Genomic DNA, 24685 nt, shown 5'->3' with positions numbered 1-24685 from the left:
CCACTGTCATGTTTGGCTGATGGATTCAGAGCCTGATGCTTCAAAGAAAACCTTTGAAATTCTAATACAAAAGCACATGTTTGTGCATATGCTCACCTTAAACAACAGATGTAATGTATGATTGTAAAGCTATGTTTAATATTTCACTTTTTAAATAATCGTCCATGTCCCTGTGCTGCTCCCTCCAGGGGAACCAATAAGAGTTTATTCTGAAGGACCAGCTGTCCTCAAGTCTTCACAGCTCTGGGTCCTGCCCAGCAGCTTGCTTAAAGTCTTACACATGACAAAACATTTTCAAACCACTACGTAGAGTCCAAACCTCACTGTAGTAATCTGATAAACATAAAAAAAGCAACAAGTTTTACTTATTACACATCAAACTTCCTATTTGTCAAAGTAACTATCAAAATACTCTAATTCTCACTACCTTTGGCAAACATGGCAGGCAGTCTGAATATCTCTGTCTAAAGCAGTGGTTCTCAAACTCCTTGTAGTCATGGGGGACCAAAGTAGAAAGAATCAGTTTGTTGTGGGTGCAATAAACAAAACAGACATAATTATCTGTACATTTTACGGCCACAATTACACTTTGTGTTCTGACTAACAAAGTGTCATCAGTGCCAGTAAGGGGCGGGAGATAGTCACGAATTATCAGATTCATGGTGAAAGAGGCTGAGAACTGATCAGAGGGATGATTTAACAGTGGGGGAAGTTTATTTAGAGATAAAGAGTGAAGATGAAGGAGATGTTCTGCTTTTTCTGTCCATATATCAGAGGGAAGGTGGAGATATTTATGTTTATATGACTAGTGCAAAGCTCATTTTGCTGCCAATATCTCCCTCCAAATCACTCCCTAATAAATGAAAGACTTCTCCATCTGTTTACTGTGACTCAAGCTGCATAAACCTACGGATGAACCGGAACCAGAACTGATCCTCAACATTTTTGAGTGTTTGTAGGATTGGACCCATCTCCAGCCTGTAGGTGACGTAGTCTTTCCCTGTTCTTCTGCCCACCTTCTTGCCGGAACATGGGTGGAGCAAAAAACATCACTGAGGAGAAAAGTGCTTCTCTGGCCAGAAGTGTGTGTGTGTGGGGGGGGGGGGCTGCAGAAAAAGTTTGGGAACCACTGCCCTAAAGGAATTGACAAACATAGACCTGGCTAGAGTCCCTCACAAACTGATGGTGCTGTGTTTGCTCCAAAAGGCCAGTAGTCTTTCCTTTAAAGTACTTGATCAGGAGTCTGACAGTTCAAATCCCACCGGTGTTTGTCCTGGTCAGTCCCCCGAGTCCTTACTGTCAGAGTGAGGCGTGTACTTCAGCCGAAATGTCCCTGTGAAACAGAAAAGAGAGACAACTTGATGGTGCTGAAGATTATTTAGATCATTTTTGTGACAGTGGGAGTTTAATATAATTGTGTTGTTTTCACTAAACAGTTTCACATGTGTCATTTGACCTTGCTGTGCTGAGTCCATGGGTGGCTGCTTGCAGTCCTCTGCTCGGTGCCCGTTGCCTCCACAGTTATAACAGGACAGATTACCCATTGCCCGTTTCTGGCCTCCGTTTCCCAACAAGCCGTGCGGGTGGTAGAAGCCGAAGCTCTGCGGCTGGTCGTGTGACGCGGGGCCGTGGTGGTAGAGGGGCGGAGGCGCCATCATCGGGTACGAAAACTGCGCCGGTCCGTTTCCTCCACCAGTGGACGAAGCGATCAAGGGGCTGAGGTGGAGCAGAGGGCCCAGGGTGAACAGGGAGGGCCCGGCTGTGAATGGCTGCAGGTAGCCAGCTGCTGCATATCCAGGCAACGCCCCATAGGCACCGCAGTTCCCCCGGCAACCACAGGAGCTGCAAACGCACATGGAAGATGTCTGACCCGCATTCTGATTGACAGCTGGGCAATCCAGAGAAGAGGCTGACGAGGAGGAGGGACTGGAGGTAGGTTGGGGCGGACAATATGTGTTCCCCGGCACTGCAGCCACGGGAACACTGTTTGCAGTTTCCATGGAAACAAAGCTTCCTCCACTACTAGAGTTCACAGAATGGGAACCCGATTTTGTGGTTGGACAGGAAGAGGAGAAAGAAGAGAAGGAGGGGGAGGAGGAAGACGGGGTAGGTGGATAGGAGTAGTATCCAGATGGAGAGGGCGATGAAGAGGAGGAGAGGTGGAAGTGGAGAGGGGGGTGGGACACATGGTGGAGGCTGTTGGAGGTAGAGGTCAAAGCAGAACTGGTCTCTACCATGAGACCCCCAGCGCCTACTGCAAGGCCACGGCAGACCCCAGAGTCCTGCAGCTGGCAGGAGCCATCCACACTCTTCATCCCAGAGAACACGTTCTCCACCCTGACGCCCATCCCCATACGGATCCCAAAGCACCCTCCAGCTGCAGGCAGGCCCGAGCCCAGCGGCTTGGGTCTGTCCTCTGTGCAAAGCGGAGGAGGCCTGGGCTTGCGTGGCGAGGTCAAGATGCGCGTCAGGTTGGAGACCGGAGATAGCAGTGTCTGAGGGTAGCTGGCCTGGGGGTGATGGGAGGACGGCAGGAGGCTGAATGGGAGGTGGGAGGAGCAGGAGGATGGAAGAGGAGGAGCTGGATCGGTCTGGACAGGGAGGACCTGGGCAGTGGGGCGACTTGATCCCGTCTGACAGCCGGAGTTCAGGAGAACCACACAAGATCTGTCCTTCTCCGATCCCACTCCTGCTGTATCTGGACCGGACACACCTGAGACAGAATGCAGAAAGAAACACCCTCACTTACACACTCCTACGTTTGTCTCTTTCATGCTCACTGTCCCTTATGAAGACTTACGCCTGTGAATGTCTCTGGCCCTGTCGAAGGCGGAGTCACGGTTGAGAGGTGTCCTGGGGGAGCAGGAGGAGCTGGAGTAGCCGGAGGACGAGCTGCTGTCTCTGGGGACGGAGTGAAGATGCTGCACAGCATCCACCTCCACTCGCAGCTCTCCTGCACAACATTTACATGCACACTTATTGCTTTCTTACGTCTAACCAACCCACAGTCAGCATCAGAATCAACAAGAGTGTGTGAGCTACAGTACCTGCAGCAGATGTAGAGTGTGTCAAGGGGCCCATGTGACTGGAGGGTGTTACTCTTGCAATGCCGCTACAGGACCGCTTCTCCATCTTTATCTCCCTGCTGGACACACACACACACGCTGCTGTTACCGTCTTAACACCAGAGGGAGACATTGTCTACTCTACAGCTTTGTTAAAGTTCCAGCTGCTGCTTCACACACACACATCTGCCTGCCGCTCACATGGATAACCACTGAAGGAACTTTCCATTTCTGTGTCTTGTTTAAGCATGTGCATACATACACACACTCACACTGTCACCAGGCTAATGGCAGTGTGTTGATACTAGGAATGGAAACCCGATGAAGAGATAATAAGGAGGTTCACATGTCAGGAATGCAGGTGTGCGTGCGTGCGTGCGTGCGTGCGTGCGTGCGTGCGTGCGTGCGTGCGTGCGTGCGTGCGTGCGTGCGTGCGTGCGTGCGTGCGTGCGTGCGTGCGTGCGTGCGTGCGTGCGTGCGTGCGTGCGTGCGTGCGTGCGTGTATTTAAGAGTCCGAGCATGATGGTGTGTTATGGTGCAGGTATGTTTTTGCATGAGTCTCTGTCACTTATCTCCTTAAAAGTACATCTTATCTCCTCCAGCTCAGCTATAGCTGGTTAACCATTGATGCTGTATGGACCATTACTGTTCTGCATTCACTCATGGAATCAGCCGTGCTGATCAGTTTGTCTGTTAATGGTTAATATGGCAACGCCTCAGTAAACCTCCATGTGCCCCAGACCTACAGAACCCTCAAATGTTACTTCTTAGTCTAACTGCTGCTGAAATGGCAACGGGAGGACCAGTGTTCTAATCACTGCATATGCTCTAATGACATCATAACCAGCTCATTATGCTCCCTGCTATTGTTCTTTCTGGGGTTTTTTCTAGGTGAGACGCTGCTGTTGTAAATTATAAGAAGTATCACATAAGATTATGGATGGATTAACTCTCTAGATTACACAACATGAGCTCTGATTTCCCAGACAAACTATTCTGATTAGGGACTAAACCCCAGCTCATATCCATCACTGACACACATTAAGTCCAAGTCGTTCAGAGACAAGTCCTGACCCAGTCTGTCAACTGTCCCACATGGACCCAACAATGTCAAGTGTGTTCTAGATTGAAGTCAGGTCCTTAAAAGGTCAAAGAACGATTGCCAGCAAGAGCATTAGCGGAGGCATACACAAGCAGCCCCTCCTTGTTTGGGCCCATGTTGCCGAAATGTAATTATCATGTACAGCCTCGTGCGATTTCAATTCTTTATTTGAGTTTAATGAGACTCAGATGGGTTTGGGATGTTGGTCGTCCCTTACCAGGGCACAGCATCATTACACTAAGATGTTTTTTTCATCGTGTCCACGATTAGCCAGAAAATGATGATACATCACGCAATTTGTTTACAGTGTGTACAAAGTTTCACACACAAACTTTGACAAAAACTGGATGAGTGGTATGAACAAAGAGCTCTACTCACTTTTGTAGCTCTAGTTGTGTCTTGAGTTTCTTCTTGGCTCCTTGGGTCAAGTCGTATTTGTTCAGGTCCTCCTCTGTTAGTGCTAAAAACTGTGAATAATATGTAGAAAGAGGTTGATAATTGATAACTGACAGTTGTTTTTATAGCAAATAAATAGAAATAAAGATAAACATATATAAGACAACAAAGACATACAGGCTTAATAGTGTAAATATGCCTTTATTGTGAAATTATTGACTAATTGAGACATTGACTCTTCCTGTCCTGTTATTTCCTGTTCTGACATTCTACAGGAAATGAAACCTGGCACTCACCTCCTCCATGGTGAGCTGTTTGAAGACGGGGTAATACTTATGGAGCCGAAGCCTACGGAGCCAGTCCAGGATGCCGTTTTGCTCATGGCTGTTGGCCAGGGTCGGGGATGGTGGCAGGGTGTGGGATTGGGAATAAGACTGGGCGTACGAGAGGGACTGGGAATGTGCCTGGGAATGTGAGTGGGAGGTTGACTGGGAATGGGATAGGTGCTGGGGCTGCGACAGAGACGGGGGCTTTGTATTGGGCTGACAACTGGTTTGCGGCTGGAGGTGGTGCTGTAAATGCTGCTGGGTCTGGGAGTACGACCGGGACAGCAGAGAACTGGGCTGGTTCTGAGGGTGCTGCTGGGACGGAGCGTCACCTCCAGCAGACAGGGAGGATCCCTGGGCGGAAGGGGCTGCTAGAGCAGGTGGAAGAGAGGACAGCTGGGGAGAGTGCTGAGGAGGAGGGGGAGGAGGAGGAGGAGGAGGGGGAGGAAGAGGAGGAGGAGGAGGAGGAGGACCGGACGGAGGTAGAGGTGGAGGGAAAGGAGCCGGGAGGGAGGAGAGGTGAGGAGGGGAGGGAGTCAGGACGGAGCTCTGGACGCTCACAACAGGCTGGACACTTGCTACTCTGTAGACTGCCCTGAGAGAGGAGAGGGAGCACGTCAGAGACTGGGTTTGTGTGTGTGAGAGAGAGAGAGAGAGAGAGAGAGAGAGAGAGAGAGAGAGAGAGAGAGAGAGAGAAAACCGACCTGCTGGCTCCTCTGTACTGCAACACACATCCAATATCTGTATAAGAGAATAAAAACAAAAACAAATTCAAAATCTTCATCTCAATTACTATTTTTCAAATAAACTGCATCACCAATATCATAATTTCACAGCTACAATGTTTACAATACAGTATATTGTCAGTAAAGTGTTGCTACTCAGAGACATCAGGGATCAGCCAGTAACAAATGCTCTCCAGCACATTCAGTACTAGAGCTCACTACTGAAGACGACCACGTGTCAAGAAGAGAGGAATTCAACCCACAACCTTTCTTTACTGAGTCCTATCCTATCCTTTCACTGGGCCTGCAGTTACTGGATATTGTATCTTCTGTATGTGTTTGAATCAATCCATAAAAAGAATTTATGCACACATGAAATGGCCTGTGAAGTAATAAATGTCCCACTGCAGCCTTGTGTTCTGACTTATGAAGAAATTGGCTGTGATAAATCCCTCTGGAGGGCAGAGGTCTGGGTGTTTGTGGCAGCACATTAGAGCACAGAAACAGTGATATTAGTCTGGCTTCTCTCTCTCTCTCTCACACACACGCACACGCGCGCACGCACACACACACACACACACACACACACACACACACACACACACACACACACACACACACACACACACACACCATTGAAAAACATTCGGGCACACATGGATACACTCACTGCATTGGCAGCTATAAATACTCTCCTGGATGAAGTCACACACACACACTCAAGCATGCACGCGCACGCACACACAATCATCAACATGAGGTCACCTCACTCTAAGCTTCCCAAGACAAACATGGCACTCTGAATTCCCACAGCAGACCAAAATAACCCCCCTTCCATTCACCCGTAGACCTCCAAAGCCCAAATGAAACTTGTACCTACAGTCTCACCCTCCTCACCTAGACCCCCCCCCCCCCCCCCCCCCCCCCCCCCGCACTACCCAAGACCCACACTGAAGGCCTCGTCCTTTCCACCATCTTTTTCTTCTCTTTCTCTGTATCACCTCCAAGCCCCAAAACCCAGAGGAGGAATCTTTCATCTTGTCCTCCTTGCCTGTTTTTTTAGCAGCCTCCTTTCCTTGCATCTAAGAATAGGAAATGTCTGTGTTAAAACCCCTGCTGCTCCTTTAGAAACTCTCAACATGATCAGGAGTCCAAAACTGTTGCTTATTCTGTGTTTCTCTCCTATTTCTCTGCAGTTTGCCTTTAATAAATAACACAAAATTGACATAAAACTGGCAAAAAGTAGCACTCCTTTCTGTAGTATTCAGGAAATATGAACAAAATTCAACATCCAGTCTGAAAAGGGAATAACAGCTTACTGGAGCTGGAGGGCAGTGGGCATGCTGGAGCGACAGGAGCCATGAGAGGGGGGGAGGGCAGTGAAGGGAGAGAAGGAAGACAGTTGGGTGAGCGAGGCCTGATGGAGGTGAAGAACAGTTGGAGACTTTGGCTCTGGAGGACATGGCTGGGCAAAGACGAGAGACACCTGTTCAGATAGACAGAGAGGGACAGGTCGGGATCGGGACAGATAAGACCAAAGGGAACCACCATCTAAATGCAATATACTATGTACTGTATGTATAATAGAAACTACACAATTTCATAATGATCTATTATTCTTCTGAGTGAGACACAGCATGTATGTCTCATAATCAGATGGACACACACCTGGCATCCAGCTCCAGGGACTGAGGGAGGAACCTTTCCAGTCCTTCATCAGGAAACATCTGTGATAGCTAAGAGACAAGTGAACATTACATTAAGACGACCACTTCCCATTCATGGTTATGCTGATGATACCCAAATGTATCTTCCACTATAACCTGACTGTAAACAAGAATTTTGGACTGTACTTAAAGCTCATTATGTTGCTCTGATTTCCACAGAAACATTTTCACAGATTTTGAAAAGGAACAGATTTGATGTAACAACAGGGAACCTAGATAATGCAAACAACCTTCAGTTTTCACCCAAACTGAATAATGTTCTTCATCTGAATATCTGTATCTTTTAATATTTACAATAAACACACTAACGTATAAAGTATAATGTTTTACATTTTGCAATTTAAATGATGAAGTAGGAGTAAAATGTCTTTCTAGTGGATTAACGTCGCCAGAAAACCAACAACCTACGAGCAATCTGTTATTTGAGGTTTGTTAAAGCTGCCAATGAGATTAAGAATTTATCAAAATTCAAAGTCATTGATTCATACTCATATAGGCTTGTAATTCCCTTCATTATCGCCCTTATCAAAAATCTGTAATATAAATAGCCCTGCTGACATTTGCTCTGCTTACACTTCACATTAAACTGTGATCTGCATCGAAACAAGGAAGAACCCACGTTAATTCAAGATGTGAATGCATGGAATGTAATCTGACCTGCCAGACATGTAACGATCTGAATCACATTGTGTTCAGATCCCAGTCACAGCTGGCAGGTGTGAATGTGATCCGAACAGCTGGACCTTATGGGAAACAATCTGCCTCTTTTTAAGAAAGTTGTTTTGAATGGAGATTTGTGACTATCTGTAAATGGGGCCCTGCAACTGAAATGTAGACTGTGACAGCCCATGCAAGAAAGTTATTTATTTATTTTACATTATATTCATCCATGGACCAAGGAGGAATCAGATCTGATCGTGAGCCCTTTGAAACATGCTGTGAATGTAACTACAGACTAAGAGCACTGTGACTGCTATGGTATGTCAGCGGCGGCCCTGACCTGAGACAGCAGCTCCATCACTTCCTGCTGTGTGCGGACAACAGAAGACACAAAGCCGTCTGACCAGCTGACCTGGAAAAGACACATTTTTAAAGGGATGTTGACGTTGATGAAGAGGAAGAGTGGAACAGGTGCAAAGAAATCGTAACATTAAGGGTAAATAAGGGGGGTGAATGGATGATTGGTAGACACACTATAGCGTATATATTTGTGCGCGTGTGTGTGTGTGTGTGTGTGTGTGTGTGTGTGTTTTAATGGAAATCACCTGAAACATATAGTCACTGTTGTCTTCAGCTTTGAGTGTAGTTCCTCTCAGCACGACCCTCTCAATCACCACTGCAGGAAAGAAGGCTTGTCAGGCAGATGATTAATCACTTCACAGACAACACTACTTGCGCTAGAACGTGTGTGTATTTGAAGCAATTCTGTTTGTTCAGGGATTTGTTCATTATTGTGTTCAAGCCTTCTGTGTCATACTTTATAAACAATCTGCGACGTTATCTATTTATTCGACATTATCTGTGTACAGTGTAATGGATAGCTACGATATACAATATTGTTCCATGTACATGTACTTTTGTCTGTAGTGTTATTAAGGCAAACATGCAGAGTAACAGGTACACATGAATGAATATCCTGTACATGAGTAGTTGCTGTATTGATTTATGAAGGGAAGTATGGCAGGTTACCCCTCATGAATCCTGGCTGAATGCCTGGATTGTTTCCATCCTTGATTAAAATGATTTACATTCATGGAATGTGAGTACTCAGAGTTGATTAATGTAGATTTCACCTGATTATGGTGTTAACATGATGTTAAAAACGAAAGAAAGATGTATGGCTTGTTGTTCACTCACTCAGCTCACTCAGTGTACGGATTCACATCAGGATATCATAAGGATTTGAGCAAATTCATTTAAAAAAAAAAAACTTTTTTGGAAATTTTGGAAAGTTACATACTGAAGCTTTGACCCCTCTTTGAACACACAGGCTGGATAATTGGACAGCAGGTCTTTAGGTGAGCCGCAGTACAGATCTGCTCATCTATGAGTAAATCTTTTTTTAATCATTGTCACATGAATTATAAAGGCTTTCAAATCTATGCTGCCACTGTTCAGTTGTACAGACAACTTTGCTTTTAAAGGAATTAAAGAAGCCATCATGCTGGTCTTCAGTCTATTTTGCTTTTTATTATTATTATTATATTATTATTATTATTATTTCCCCACATATTTTGCTTGATTGTTTCTCAAAACACGGATGAAAAATGTTCCATACTACTTGTTACCAGCATCTCCACACACAAAGCAAAGATAAGCAAATATTCATGCCGCTCAGAAGTGCAACAGCTGTTTCTGTTAACTCTGTTCAAATAGACTAGAAATCCAACTGCTGCCTGACTGCTTGCTTTGACCAATGGCTGGCTATCAGATGAGGCAAATATTCACTCTGATTTCCCATCTGGACAGCAGCGCTGTCCTATATGTGCATGTAACTCAACCATTTCATGTGGTCTTTAACCTGCTCTGATTCTCTGTTGACACCTATCCCACCTGCATTCTGTCCTCCAGCTGTCTGCATTGCTGTGAACACACAGTCTAAAGTTACTCAGAGTGATGCGCCTGAAGGCCTCTGGGTAATCATCCAGCTCCAAAGTTTACCTCTCGTGGTTCGACACTTGTGAAATGACATCTGAGCCATATTTTTATATTTCCAATATTATGATTATTGAGCTTGAACTCGGTGTACTTATACATTATCATTTGAAACACGATCACTTGTCCTGGTTTCAGCATGTGCATGCATGCATGTGTGTTTGCTTGCATATGTGCATATTTCTCTGTCTGGATGCAGCCAAAGACAGGTTAGGACAACTCCACTGTCATTAAGCCCACGCCAGTACACTGAGGGTGGGAGTGAGTTTAAGTGGTGGAAACGATAAATAGAGATGTGTTTGTGCATGTGTGTATGTGTGTGTGTGTAGATTAGACTCTATTCACAAGTACATCAGGCGTGCAAGGACAAGAAACGGGAGGAGAAAACATGAGCGAAGGAGGAGACATAAAGGAGTAAATGCAGGATTAAGGGAGAGAGAGAGAGGGGGACTGAAAAGATCTGTGATGCACACACATCCCTCAGCACCTTATCTTGCACACTGGGGAACAGCTGTGGAAGGCTACTACACACACACAAGCACGTTTGCAAGCACACACCCTTGCTTAAGTTAAATAAGTGTGTTTCCATAAGATAGTGTCACAGATTCACTGTTATCTCCTGTGTGTTGTGTGCAGTGATAATATAATGATAAGTGTGTCTTTATCCACACGACACAAATTCAAAGCAGCACACAAGCAGGCATTGCTATAAACACACAAACACACACGGGTGAACAATATGAAAGCTTAAATGTGTGTCTATGAGAAACTGTGTTTTACGCATTCTACACGCTGAGGCCAACTTTATGTTTGTGGGTGTGGGTGTGGGTGTGTGCATGTGTGTGCTTCATGCTGCTGACAGCTATGCCGTATGACCATGAGGTAGTGAAATAGTTAAGTATTGTGTTACAGACAAGGGCACAGAGGCCAAGACAATACCGGGCAGGCAGACTGGCCCCTTTAAGGACACAGGTATAGATCTTTAAATAACACTGACTGCCCACAGGAATGACACTTTTCGCAATTTTACTGAAAATTCTGTCTGTAGCTTTCTTACCCTGAAAGTTTTACTGTGTGTTATGCATTCTGGGACTGTTGCCACAATCTCCACAATTCCTGGTTGTCTACGTTAATTTATAAACACAGTGTATTTCCTGACAGGAGATCTGTGCATCAACCTGCACGCTGCGCTGCACGCAAGCTGACGGAAAAAAAGTATATTCCGGATGGATTCACCCTGCTGTTATGTTTGAAACACAAGTATCTCTATTATCTGAACTCTGACAGCTTTGAAACACATCTGCATTTATCCCCAAACTGAATGTGTGTGTTTATATGAGAAAAATGAGGATTATGCGTATTGTAGTATGATGACTATATAAAGTTGCTGGCCTGTTGAATCACCCTGAACCTGAAACCATATGCATCCTTAAGTTACATTCAATGCAGCAGCGTACACACACACACACACACACACACACACACACAAAACACAGACGGGCCTGGGGTGAATTCTTCAAGCTTCGTTTTAGTGTTTAAAGGTGCCAGCACCTTGTTCCGCTGGGTTTAAGTGGACGTATAGTATCACACACACACACACACACACACACACACACACACACACACACACACACACACACACACACACACACACACACACACAGATGATCTGACAGAAATATCGTTTTCGAGATATTATTGGTAAATAAGGACTTCTGTTATGGCTGCATTTGCTTTCTCAAATAACTCACCCTTTCCTGCTTTCCCCTGATGGTTCTTAGTTGTCGCTGTTGCATCCTGGCCTTGCCCTGAGGGAGAAGGAGGGGGAGGAGGTGGAGGAGGAGGAGGAGGAGGAGGAGGAGGAGGGATGTCTGGGTGACGAGGGGCGAGCTCTTGGCCGACTGCTTGCTCTCCTCTTGCCGCCGTGACCCCTGAGCTCAGCCCTGACCCGGCGCCGCCCTCCCTGGCCTGGCTCTGAAAGATCAGTTAGAAAACGCCACAGGTCAAAGGTTAAGGATAATTACACACAACAGATACAGGCGCTCCTGTTTGCACACACTGTATGTGGGAGCAAACATGGAGACAAGTTGGCATGGCTCAACATACAGCCCAGATAGAATCGATCAATCGTCGGGTTTCATTGACCTTAGGATTGTGCAATTTGAAGACACACACACACACACACACACACACACACACACACACACACACACACACACACACACACACACACACACACACACACACACACACACACACACACAATCACAGTTCACAGTTCAGGTAATTGTTGGGGGGTAAATCATGTCAAGTTGAGTTTAAAACAACATCAGTGACAAGATCTATCAATCTTGTCCAGGAATTGGGAATTGTTGGCCTTCCTTCTGTCAGTGTTAGGCTCCGTCCCCCTCAGAGATAATGTCATTCCGCACTCTGTCTATATGTTACCTGTGTAAAGTCTGGGTGCCTCTTCTTGTACAGTGGCAGACTTTAGATTGTTTGAATGACATTGTGCCATCTCAGTCTTGATATTTAAAAATACAGAAATATGTGGAAAAATAAAGTAATTGCTTGTCGCGTTTAAATGTTTCCATATGAAGAATCTCTTTGAAACTGCTATGAGCATCTGCACTCTGAAAGCTAACAGAGCTTCCTGAATTCTACATATGGACAAACTGACTGTGACTCATCTTCACAAATTTGAGGGGCCAAAATCCAAAAGGTTTATTGTTTGATTGTTTGATTGTTAAAATGGTTTTGATAATGTCCTGTTCTTTTAATATCTGATCCTCTTCAGGGTCACGGGGGCTGGAGCGTCTCCCAGGAAGAGACCAGGTTCAGGCTTACAGGACTGAGGACACAGACAAACTCATTCACACCTACAGGCAATTTACAGTTTCCAGTCCAGGTCCCAATGGAGGTGAGAGGAAAAGTGCAAGCATGAACACAGAACTCGACACAGAAACGCTTCAGTTTGTCCCAGTCAGCGTCTGTGTATCCAAAAACCCATTAACCCCATGAAGTCCACGAAACAAGACAAAATTCAGGAAAATAAACACTGATTTTGGAACATTAAAAAGTAAAGCATCAGCTTAGTTTGAATCCTTCATACTTGCTCTGTGATCGATTAATGAGATTTTTGATGCCTTGTCTATGGTTTGGACAGTTGATAAAGAGTTCTGAGGGTTAACCAAAAGTTTCTCCAACCTTTGAGTCACAGTGTGCACAAGCGTTGTATACACACATGCTCGCTCTCTCTCTCTCTCTCTCTCTCTCTCTCTCTCTCTCTCTCTCTCTCTCTCTCTCTCTCTCTCTCTCTCTCCTCCCTCTCTCTCTCTCTCTCTCACACACACACACACACACACACACACACACACACACACACACACAAACAAACAAAGTAGATCTGATTCCAATTAGGAACATGCTACTGCCACATCCTCATGTTACTGGGCCAACCTGTGGGCTCCTCCTCTGTGTGTAGACTGTAGAGTAGGGAGAGGAGCGACTACAGTTACAGCACCAGTTACTACTATATATTAAGTTGTAATGTAATAGGGTGATTATACGCATCTGCACAAGCCTGCAGATGAGGCCGTTCTTTTATACTCGTATTTTTCTATGAAACTGCACTTTGGTTGTTCCTTCACTGAAAAAGTGTTTTTCTTCTGGAGTGACTCAACCTGCAGCTGTTTTGTGTTAAAATCATCTGATTCACTTAAAAGCTGAAGACAGAAGAAGAGTCTTCACCGGCCAGTGCAGCGCCAAGTCTTCATACATGACGGAGGAGGAGGTAGTAAATAATTACATTTACTCTGATACTGTACTTCAGTACAATTTAGTACAAAGTACTACATTTTAGTACAGTTTTAGTAAATTTAGTACAAAGTACTAAATTGTCTGACACTTACACTGTCTTGCTCCTTTGTTTGAAAACAAATTTGAATTCATTCCTTTCAAAATACGATGATTCATAAAATCACATCCACATGGATGCGTTAGTAATCACGTGAAAGTGGACAGCGTCCTTTCCTAGGAAGAACTTGAAGGACTTTCCCAACCAGAGTTAATTCATTCTTAGGCAATGTGTTACGTTTAGGTGTCGCCTTTTTCATTCTTCTGCTACAGCAGAAGATATATAAAACAGTGAAGGCAAACATTTCAGGCGATAATAAGTGTGACTAAAAGCTCCTCCACTTCAGATAATATATGCAACTGCTCTGGTTTACACTGAAACCCTGTAGTTACCTCAGGAGCAGGGAAGGAGAGAGAGAGAGAGAGAGAGAGAGAGAGAGAGAGAGAGAGAGAGAGAGAGAGAGAGAGAGAGAGAGCATTTATAACTTCCTGGGGATTCACTGGAGCCACACACACAGACACACACACACACACACACACACAGCCACATACACACCCACACACACACCACAGAGGGTTGATTTCAGCATAGAGAAATGTGCTGACCTGCACTAAGCAGGAGCCAAGGGCAACAAAACACTAAATACAAACGCTCCTCTCTGAGCTGGGTACTTTCCCTTCACTGCTCACACATGTTTGAACACTGTGCCTGCCTGCTGTCGTGTGAAGCTAGGAGTGTGTGTGTGAGAGAGACAGCATGGAAGAGGAACGGGAAGACAAAACAGACTTCTTTCTCCTCAGCTCTTTTTATCTCCCTCCCTCTTCCTCTATCAGTCCTGCTGCGTGTCTTACTCGTCCTCTGTTGCTTTGTGTTAGCCGATGCTACGTTGCTACATACATTCGGGTGACTTGGCCAGCTTTCCTGCACTGGGAAATCCCCTACAACCTCCAGCTTTTGCAGAGGGAGCAGAGGGAGCTCACATGGTGGCAAAACATAAACACAACAGTCTGGCTCACATTTGGACATTTTGTTATTGCACAATATTCTGTAGTATTAGTTTTGACAAACCACTCGCTGATTGAAGTGGATAAACCCTATGACCAAAAAGGTTGATGGTGGTAAATAGCTGAGGAAAATGGGATTTCTGAATACTTACAGCTAGATTGCCATTGAGCTTGGGTGGCGGGTATCACTTCAATACATAAACACACACACACACACACACACACACACACACACACACACACACAGATCTCAAAGCTTGTGAAGGGGAATGTGCACAGTGGTTGATTGAAAAGTTCTGAGCCTATCATGGAAAGATCCAACTATAGTTATCACAGTTGCTAAAACACACTTGCATACACATAGCTCCCACAGTGTTACTAACTTTGATAATGTAGTGATCCATGTCGGCACCAATGATACTAGGATGAGGGAATCTGAGGTCCCAGAATCAAGTTTGGCTAGGGTGTGTCAGCTAGAAAGGTGTGTCAGCATCAAGTTATTGTCTCTGGCCCCTTGCCCGCAAAGGGTAACGATGAGAGGTTGAGTAGGTTGTTTTCTCTAAACCGGTGGCTGCAAAGTTCTGTAAGGAGCAGAACTTTATGAGAAGAAGAAGTTAATGTTGACAACTGGGCCTCCTTCTGGGGCAAACCTGGCTTGCTGAAGAGAGATGCTTCCGGAGCTCATCTACTTTCAACCTTGCACTAAAGTGACTCACTACTTTAGAGCCTGCCAGGTCACAGGCTCTCAGAGAACCTGTTAGGTACTTGTCTGCTGAGGTTGGAGACTCCCCCAATAGTTTAACTCACACCATTGAGTCTGTGCTTCCTCGCCCTACCTCTCCGTATGAGCCCCGCTGTAAAATTGATTGTGTAGTGTTCAGTGCGGCACACGGGGGGCATGTGACCATATGCCATTAAACGGGGCTTCTCCCCACTGTTTCACCCATGCTCATGCTTGACGCACCCCAAAAAGGGTGGTGGTGGTGTAGGCTTTATTTGTAACCAGTCTCTCAACCTTGCCAACAGGAGATGCGCTAACTCTTTTCGTCGTTTGAGTTTTTAATTCTTAACCAGCACCTTCTAAGCCAAATCAACCCTCTGTCTGTTTGGTGGTCATCTACCGCTCTCCCTGCCCTCATACTAAGTTCTCAGATGAATTCTCCACTTTTCTTACAGACACGGTCACTCATGTCGACAATATCATAGTTCTGGGAGACTTTAATATTCCCTTTGAGAATCGAAACGATTCATTTTGTAAAGCCTTCACCCGCCTCATTGGCTCAGTGGGCTTCTCCCAATACATCCAAGAGTCAACCCACAAAGGTGGTCACACGCTCAATCTAGTTCTGGCTCCGTATCGAGGGACTGATCTGTGACAAAGGCAAGCAAGTTTTTCGACTTGCCTTTTAGATTATGAACGAGCCCTTTGTTCTGCACGCGTTAGCTATTATACAAAAATTGACAATAACAATAACGATAACAATAACAATAACAATAACAATAACAATAACAGCAACCCAATGCAACGCAATGGCAAAAAACCTGGGTGTAACATCAGACGAGGACCTAACTTTCAGCAGCCATATTAATAACGTTACAAAGTTTGCTTATTTCCATAGCCGTAATATAGCCAGAACCGTTTCCTAGCAAAGCAGGTTCTGAAACGCTAATTTATGCATTTGTCACCTCCAGACTGGATTACTATAATGTTCTCTCCTCTGGTTTGAACGCCCTTAAGAAACTGCAGCTTGTTCAAAATACTGCAGCAAGAATACGAACAAAAACCTGTCGACCAGTTCTAGCGTCGCTACGCTGGCATCCTGTCAGTGCCAGGGCCGATGTTAAGGTTTTACTTCTTTCTTATAAGATACTACATGGCCTAGCTCCTGTGTATCTTTCTAACCTTATTTCCAATTACGTTGCCGCACGTTCTTTAAGATCTCAGCAGGCAGGCCTGCTTGTCATTCTGAAGGTCAAGAAGAGGACCTTTGGAAATAGAGCATTTTCGTACCGCGCTCCTTTGCTCTGGAACGCACTTCCTGAACCCGTTAAAAAAGCAGGTTCTCTAGAAGTTTTCAAATCCTGCTTGAAAACGCACCTTTTTTCAGTAAATAACTGCGAAGTGGGCAGGAGGCACGGCCTCCTACTTGCAGGAAAGTGATTAGCCAACCCAGGTAAACTCAGGGCCCAGATAGTGTCCGTGCAGTAAGAGGATGGAGTACACTAACTAGATTTTTCTCTCTCCATCCTTCTCCCCCCAGAGGGATGTAGTGGTGCTCCACCACCAGGACTCTGCGGCTCCCTCTGCCACTTTGCACCCCTACCCATCCCATCTTCCATGGCATCCCATCTTCCTCCCCTCTAACCTCCCACCGTCTGTTCCATTAAGCTGCCTCCCCCCCCGCAACATCCTCAACTATCTGCATGAACCACGGAGAGGAGAAAGACTCACTATATACATATTTTTACTGTGCTCTACCTTTCTCGTCATCTCTCTCTCTCTCTCTCGTCCCTGTCCTGCATGCTATTTCAGATTCCATTTATTTTATGTGTTTTGCCCTGCATGCCCTCTGTACCTCTGTAATCCCACTGGAAGTTCCTATTGCACACCCAGCCAGGTTTCTTCATTTTTTCCTAATCCTTAAGGTTTTCTCGGGAGTTTTTCCTCGTCTTCCATGAGAGCTTTGGGCTGGGTCGGGAATTTTCCTGATGTTGTGTGTCTGTTAAGCCCTTTGTGACATTTCTATTTTGTCATATTGGGCTATACAAATAAACTTCACTTGACTTCCTCAATTTTTAGCCAAGTTACTTTTTTAACTAGAGAATCCTCTACTGCTAATATGACATCATCTTCATCTGAAGGAACAGGTCGGAAGAGGTAATCACTGCATATTACCTTGTAATAAGGAACAAAAACATAATTATCAGCAGCCACATCTTCTGAGTAAGTTCTTTTTTTGTTAATTGTGTCTTAGGAAATGAGACTGTAGCACTTCGCCTACGATGTACCGATCAATCACGTGTTACAGACATAATCATGATGGATCAGATCACACCTCTTGGAGGATCTCCTGAGGGTGTGCAGGCCCGGATTGTTTTGTCAAGACCTCTTCACTGATTTCTAGCCAAAATGTTGCAATATTACAGACAGCAAAAAGAAATTCCTGAATCCAGATAATCCTAATACATTCTCATGGCTTCTTCCCTAGATGATGCTCAACACGGCAACCAGGGGTCATAAAAATCCATTCATAGATTTAAGTAAGCTTGCTGACAGACAAATAAACAGATGGGTAATAACATTCACACAATGCACTGGAATGAGTTGCAAATAATATATTGACCTAAACTAAAAAACTAAAATCATAAGATAACTAACCTGCTTTATTTATTATCCATTTATTAAGTATCCAGATGTGGACCAAACTGCACCCATAGACAGTCTACGATGAGATGAATATTGTTGACATTTATCTCTGAGATTGGTGTGTAACTTAACCTACGTAAATGAATGTACGTGTTATACCTAAAATAAATAAATATGTAAATATGGTGAACCTCCATGTCAGAGGATATGTGCATTTCTCTTTGATTTGGGTTAAATTGGACGTTGGACCGTTCATTCCTCAATGACAAACTTTGCCTGGTCTTGCTGGCTGCAAAATAAACTTCTATAAAATGTTTTACAAGTGTTGCGTTGTGTTTAACAGGGTTTGTTGCAGGCCAAAATGAAATTTGTGTGGTCTGTAGATCATCCATAAGCCTTGGTGGGCTCTGTTGTGTGTAGCTGAGCCTAATTTTGATTGGCTGTTTAAGCTGCAAGCTGATGCAGGCTTGGTGACAGTTGGAGCTGTTCTCATGCAGGGCAATGATCAGGGAGAGCAGTGAGCTTCTCCAAGAAATGAGTCTAAGTCAACTACCAGAGTACTTATGCAGTTATAGAGACGGGAGAGCTCTTACTTATTTGGGTCCCTCATCATGGTGCTAGTAGAGCTCCACTTATGTTAACAACACACTGACTGACCACTATCATTTCATGTTTCTGCAATTATTAAAGTGTCCAAATCACAGGCTGATGAGTGAGGCCTGCACCTTTGACATTTGCTATATTATGGGAACATGTGATGTAGTCGTTGTCACAAGCTCCAGTTGAAATGTCCTGTTCCTGTTCTGACCTGTAACTGCTCTCACCACCTGGGATTAACTTTGCTTTTCTAACTGTTTAAATGTTTTCAGTGCTCCTGCTCCACCCTCTTTTAGTGGGATGTTTCGGTTTATATCTGAATATCTGAAGTCAACCCACCCTCGTTATGCAACATTCTAACAGGACAGAGAGGGAACTGTCAATCATGCATCATCTACACATGCCCACACATTTTCTTCAATGGTGATTATGATGCAACACCATATCAGAGCTGTTAGGTAGACCATGCTGATGTAATGGGGTATAACACGCCATGACAAACACACTCGAGGCCCCAAGGCCATACAGCAGGGCCATCCCTGTGATAAGTACGTGAGTAGCCCCCTACCTTGTGCCAGCAGGAGCAAAGTGTGTGGCAGACAGACAGGGGCAGGTAGGCCAGGCTGCTCTCCGTCAGGGTGCAGGCAGCGGAGGACGCGGCCTGATGGTGGTAGTGGTGATGCTGCTGGCCATGGAAGACAGCGGCTCGCTCACCGCCAGGCCTCCCCGCTTGAGCTTCCCCGCCTCCACTGCTCACCTGGAAAACACAAGATGTTCAATAAGAGGAAGAAAGCTTGAGAAAGAGTCTCATACGTCCTGAGCTTGGCGTAAGGAGGGGAGAAACGGATTAAACATGTTTGTTTTTCAATTTACAACCTGCTTTACTTCAGCTGATGATGTCCTAGCAACTGTAAATAAAGTGGTGATAAAAAAGCTATAGTGTTAATGTTATTGTATATATTAGTGGTTCCCATAGTGGGGGCGCAGAGCTATTGCGGGGGGTCGGCCCGATCAACAGACCCGTATTGTATTTTATCGTCATCTGTAAATGTTAATTAAATTAAAAATCTTCGTCATCGCCTCCCAGTTTGGGAACCACTGGTATATATCATTGTAATGTTTGCCCAAAACTGTGCTTGCCGTAACTGCTGATAGTAAATCAAATCTTAAGATCTAAATCAGACAAAGCTTGAAATCATTAGAAGCTGCAGGGTTTTCCAACAGCCACACTACGTGAACCCTGTTAGATTGGAATGTATTCAGCAATGAGTGACTGATGCATGATGGATTGCACAGAGATTAATGTGCCTTCTTGCTAAATCGCTGAATAAAGCAATATCCCATTTATCAGCCCTCATAAACACTGCAGGGATCTTCCCTCTGCAAACATGTGATTTACTCTCTTCACCAATGACTCAGACTCTGTTTGAGTCTGTTTGGTAAAACAGCCTTTTGTTCAATTGTGTGGCTCACCTGTAATTTCTTGTCGAGTAGTGTGTCAAACTGACATTTTACTGAATAACCTGAAATTAGGGTTACTCTACTTGTTTCCATGTACTTTCTATAAACGAGAGTGCAATCATCACGCAACAGTTTGGTGAGAAAGTAAGTTCAACAATCTAAAAGATTTTCTTTTCACGTGTTATGGGGAATAGACTTCAATCCTCAATTCCAACATAAATCTAATACTTTCCTCATCTTTTTTTCCCACCTGACAGCCCCCTAACCCTTAATCCAGGTGAGCCTATATCTGCTGGCCGGATGTGGATCACTGACCCTCACTCTCACCTGTAGGATGTCCTGGATCTGGCCGAGCTGTTGCCTGAGCACCTGCTTCTGGTGGAAGCTGAAGGCCGGGTGGTTGGAGGCCATGGTGAACAGCAGGAGGAACTGCTCCTCGATCCGACCGTCATTCAGCGCCAGGCCGTAGTTATTGATCACCGTGTCTATGTGCGTCAGGGTCCGGTACAGGACCCCCGCCGCCTCCCTATTGTCCGAGCCGAGCAGGGCCAGTGAGACCAGCAGTTTGCTCCGCACCACCTCGTCCGTGATGTTGGTGAGGCCCGACAGGTCGGCGGGGTTGTTGGCTTTGATCTCCGCGTCCCGCAGAGAGTGGTAGTCCTTACGGGCCAAGTCCTCCAGGCATGAGCCGAGGAAGCGCAGCTCGATCGGGACGCAGAGGTCCAGCAGGCCGCACAGGAACTCAGCTCTCTGGGCTGAGGTGAGGGAGGAGAACCATCTGTACACCCCCTCCCTCTGAACCCAGCTCCGGCTCTCCACCATCCTCACACATCAACGCTGCCGGCCAAAGAGGACGAGGACCGGCAGGGCAGCACCTCTGCGATGAAGCAAAGTTGATTTAAACTGAGTGTAAAACTTCACAACCGGGGGGGTCGCGTGGTTGCGTGTGCGTAATTGCGCAGGCGTGTGTGCATACACTTCTCCGGAGAGCTCATAAAGTCACGGCCAATGTGTCAACTTTCTCGTAACTTTTGAGTATTTTGATATTTGCAGCCACACGTCAACCAAGAAAAAGACATGAACGTTTCCTTTGTGAGGAGCGACAGAGCAGCGGGCCTTTCCGATCGATGGTATTCCAACCAAAGTGTGCTGGTCTGAGCTCAGCGAGCAGCACGACAGCCTGGCGTCCCTCCTGCTAAATACAAAACGGTCCTCGGTCCGTCTGCAGGAGCCCGTCAGTCAGTCACAGTCTCCGACCGCTCCCCTGCCCCGCACAAGTTATTCACGCAATAATCCCTTTGTGGAGAGTTGCTCCTCAGTCCTCATGGTTTCCCTGAACTTGTGAAGTTCGAACAGCCACCAGGCTCAAGCCGACAGACTGGCTGCGCTGGGGTTTAAGTTTGAAAACAAAACTAATGTGGCCTAAACTGCTGCTGCTGCTGGGAATAACATTTAAACATTTCTGAGACATTACCTGATCAAACGCCGATGCGGGAAATCAGCAATGATAATGGCAGACAATTGGTTCACTCTCCATAAATTAATTTAGTGCAAAATGTTACTTATACGCCCCCCTGTATTCTGCCATGAGTCTAGGAATCGAAAAAACAGCTGTGTACAACATTATCCCAACTCCTGCACCAAAGACCGCCCACTATCCGCTCAGATCCGCTATGATTGGCTGCAGCTCCCGTCTGTTATCAAAGCGCCTCCCGTGATTGGCTGAGTGGATAGCCGCCGTCCTGCTATTTCGCATCTCCGCCTCATGCGCTCATACATATCTCAGCTCAGTTACTGGAGCTTTAAAGCGCCAGTTACACTCTCTGATGTGACTTTATAGTTGATTCAGTGCGTTCGCCTCACCAATAACACGCTTTTACTTTGAGAGACTGAAAAACTGCCGCAATAATCCAATGATGTGAAGCAATGAATTGATTAAGTCACACTATATAGATATTGTAATATAAACTACTGTAATAGATTAGTAGTTGTGACGCTTTCTATCTATCTAAACTACCACAAATCAAAGAAAAGAAATATACTGTTATATAGGGAAATTACGTGTTGATGTGTTGAAGATATTTACTTTACTTGTATATGTGAAGTTGTTACATAAGTACTTATGATACATAAGTGATTTATGGAATATGGAATCATTGACTTTATGAGTTCACGTGTTGATTCTTCAATGTCGTTATTTTATAGTCCATACCTGTGGCCGCAAGATGGCGTAAGTGGACCGTGTTGAAGTGTGATTGATGTGGATTTGCCTGCATCACATGACTTGACCAAACCCTTATCTACAGTAAGAGGTTCATACAATGCGAAAAGATTAAAATGTGTTAAGACATATCCTGCTCCTCCTCTTCTCAGTCCACGCAGCTCTTCCTCTGCGCATCTTATCTTATCATCTGGGCTCTGAACACTGGCCTCGCCCATTTGCTGACGGATCAAAATTCGGTTATGGTTGCTATAGTTACCATACCCCTCCCGCTCATCCAGGTCTGTACCACTCCCTCTGCATCACACACACGCACGCACGCACGCACGCACGCACGCAGACGCACACACACACACACACACACACACACACACACACACACACACACACTGGATGATAATACAAATAAACAAGAAACATTAAACAAACAGAAGAGTCAAGAGTCTTTTTCTTTTAAACACTTTCATTATTTTCTCCACATAAATCCAAAACAGAACAGAGCAACTCCCTGAAAAAGAAAGATATTAAGAAAGAAAGAAAGAAAGAAAGAAAGAAAGAAAGAAAGAACGAAAGAAAGAGGAGAGGAGAGGAAAGTAGAGTAAAACTATAGAGAGCTGGGCATGCTGAGCATGCTGCGGATTAAGGGGGGTGGTGCAGGGCATTGTCACCAGGCTGATGGCATACAGCAGTTTCTTAAACCTTTTCTTCACTAAGGGACATAAATGAAATCAAACATAATCATGTGCCTCTTTGTTTTGCAGGCATGTGTACTCTGGTTATGGGATGGGGATGCCTGGATGTAATTACAGATGGCCACAGTCTCAATCATCCCATCTCATCATGTGGAAGAAGGATGTAGATACACGTCCACATACCAGGATGATGAGCAAAACTGTAAACACACACAAACAAACACAAACACAGAAGCAGATCCTCGAGATGGGGGTGAAAGGCAACCAAGCCAAGTGGTTTGTAGGTGGAAAGGCATCTGAATAACCACATTGGAACCATCTTTCAATACATATTTCAGCCTGTGTATGGTGAGATATGGGATTCAAAATGCCATTGAAACAAGTTAGTGTCTACAAAACTTCAGCATCTACACATTTACTTTTCAGCCAACCTCGAGGCCTTTAGGTTGTTCTATCTGTAAATGACCAAAATTGTGCTCCGTGTGAAAGAACTCCAGCTGCTCTCGTCTCCTTATCACACACACACACACACACACACACACACACACACACACACACACACACACACACACACACACACACAGGCGCACACGCAAAGAAATAATTCAAATTCTTTATCGAACTACAAAAGCTGACAAACTGACTATTATCTGTGATGTACTTAGTCTGATTTTGGGGATGTGGAGGAGAAACAGGAGTGGGGGTGATGTTGGATGACCTCGATCTAAGCGACTGCTCACGACTCAACTCCAACGTATCAATTATTACAGATTTCATTTCCAATACTTTAACTGTTCTGTTGCTGTCTGTGGGGATGGGGGAGCACATTCAGCTCTGTGTAGAGCTGTGCATTGTGGTGTTTTGGGTGCAGGCAATCAGCTTTCTCCCCACATACTGCTCCTAGAAAACCTATTGTGTCACATGTGCCTCTGAAGCGTCCTGCTTCAGGCCACACACAACTATGATAAACAGCACATATGCATGCATTGTTGTATATTATCAACTTGCACTACAAAAGCAAGGCAGGTGGTCATTGATATTTTCCAGACATCTTGCAAGTACAATATAGCTTAAAAAAGGTGTTGCTGCTGTCTTCATAGTTTCCATAAGTTGTAAGAGAAGCAGTAAGAGGGAAATGCCTGATTTGTCGTTTTATTTTGTACAACAGTAAAACAGCAGCCGATAGCCAACGAGGCCATGTGCAGAATATGGATTTATCAATGTGCTTTTAGCTTTAGAGCCAACTTTGTCACGTGGCACACAAGTTTCTCTTCATGATGCAAATCAGCAAAGTGGCTGAAATAGAAATGATAGCAGCACAATGGGTGCAGAATTTCATCAAGGATGGTCTATCTTAACATCTCCAAGTGCCAAAGCCATACAGTGACTGATCTGTGAGGGAGCGGGAGAGGAAGTGGGAGGAAGAGTGACAGAGAGAGTGAGCGAGAGAGCGAGAGAGCGAGAGAGCGAGAGAGCGAGAGAGCGAGAGAG

General features: G+C 45.1%; 1 protein-coding gene and 1 long non-coding RNA gene across 3 annotated transcripts in view; one reads left to right on the top strand and one right to left on the bottom strand.

Annotated features, from left to right (window-relative positions):
- LOC142991870 (uncharacterized) overlaps positions 1-24685 on the top strand; it is a 271893-nt gene that overhangs the window by 108610 nt on the left and 138598 nt on the right. The window lies entirely within an intron of this gene.
- Positions 1098-21896, bottom strand: zcchc14 (zinc finger, CCHC domain containing 14). 2 transcript variants are annotated; one of them, XM_076141872.1, is made up of 14 exons: positions 20609-21896; positions 19389-19577; positions 11748-11970; positions 8607-8677; positions 8342-8413; positions 7283-7350; positions 6934-7100; positions 5594-5630; positions 4860-5484; positions 4546-4634; positions 3048-3145; positions 2801-2953; positions 1457-2713; positions 1098-1333 (listed from the first exon to the last, which is right to left on the bottom strand). In XM_076141872.1, the coding sequence occupies exons 1-14, from the start codon at positions 21101-21103 to the stop codon at positions 1278-1280; spliced, it is 3600 nt and encodes a 1199-aa protein (XP_075997987.1). In that variant the 5' UTR covers positions 21104-21896; the 3' UTR covers positions 1098-1277. The 2 variants fall into 2 exon arrangements, with proteins under 2 accessions (XP_075997987.1, XP_075997988.1); XM_076141873.1 differs by having other exon boundaries at positions 3048-3142.

The sequence above is a fragment of the Genypterus blacodes genome, unplaced genomic scaffold, assembly GCF_046128005.1.
Source record: "Genypterus blacodes isolate CSIRO-AG114 ecotype Tasmania unplaced genomic scaffold, CSIRO-AGI_Gbla_v1 ptg000021l_1, whole genome shotgun sequence".
Taxonomy (NCBI): domain Eukaryota; kingdom Metazoa; phylum Chordata; class Actinopteri; order Ophidiiformes; family Ophidiidae; genus Genypterus; species Genypterus blacodes.
The sequence above is the reverse complement of the archived record's forward strand: the minus strand, read 5'-3'. Positions and strand labels throughout refer to the sequence as shown.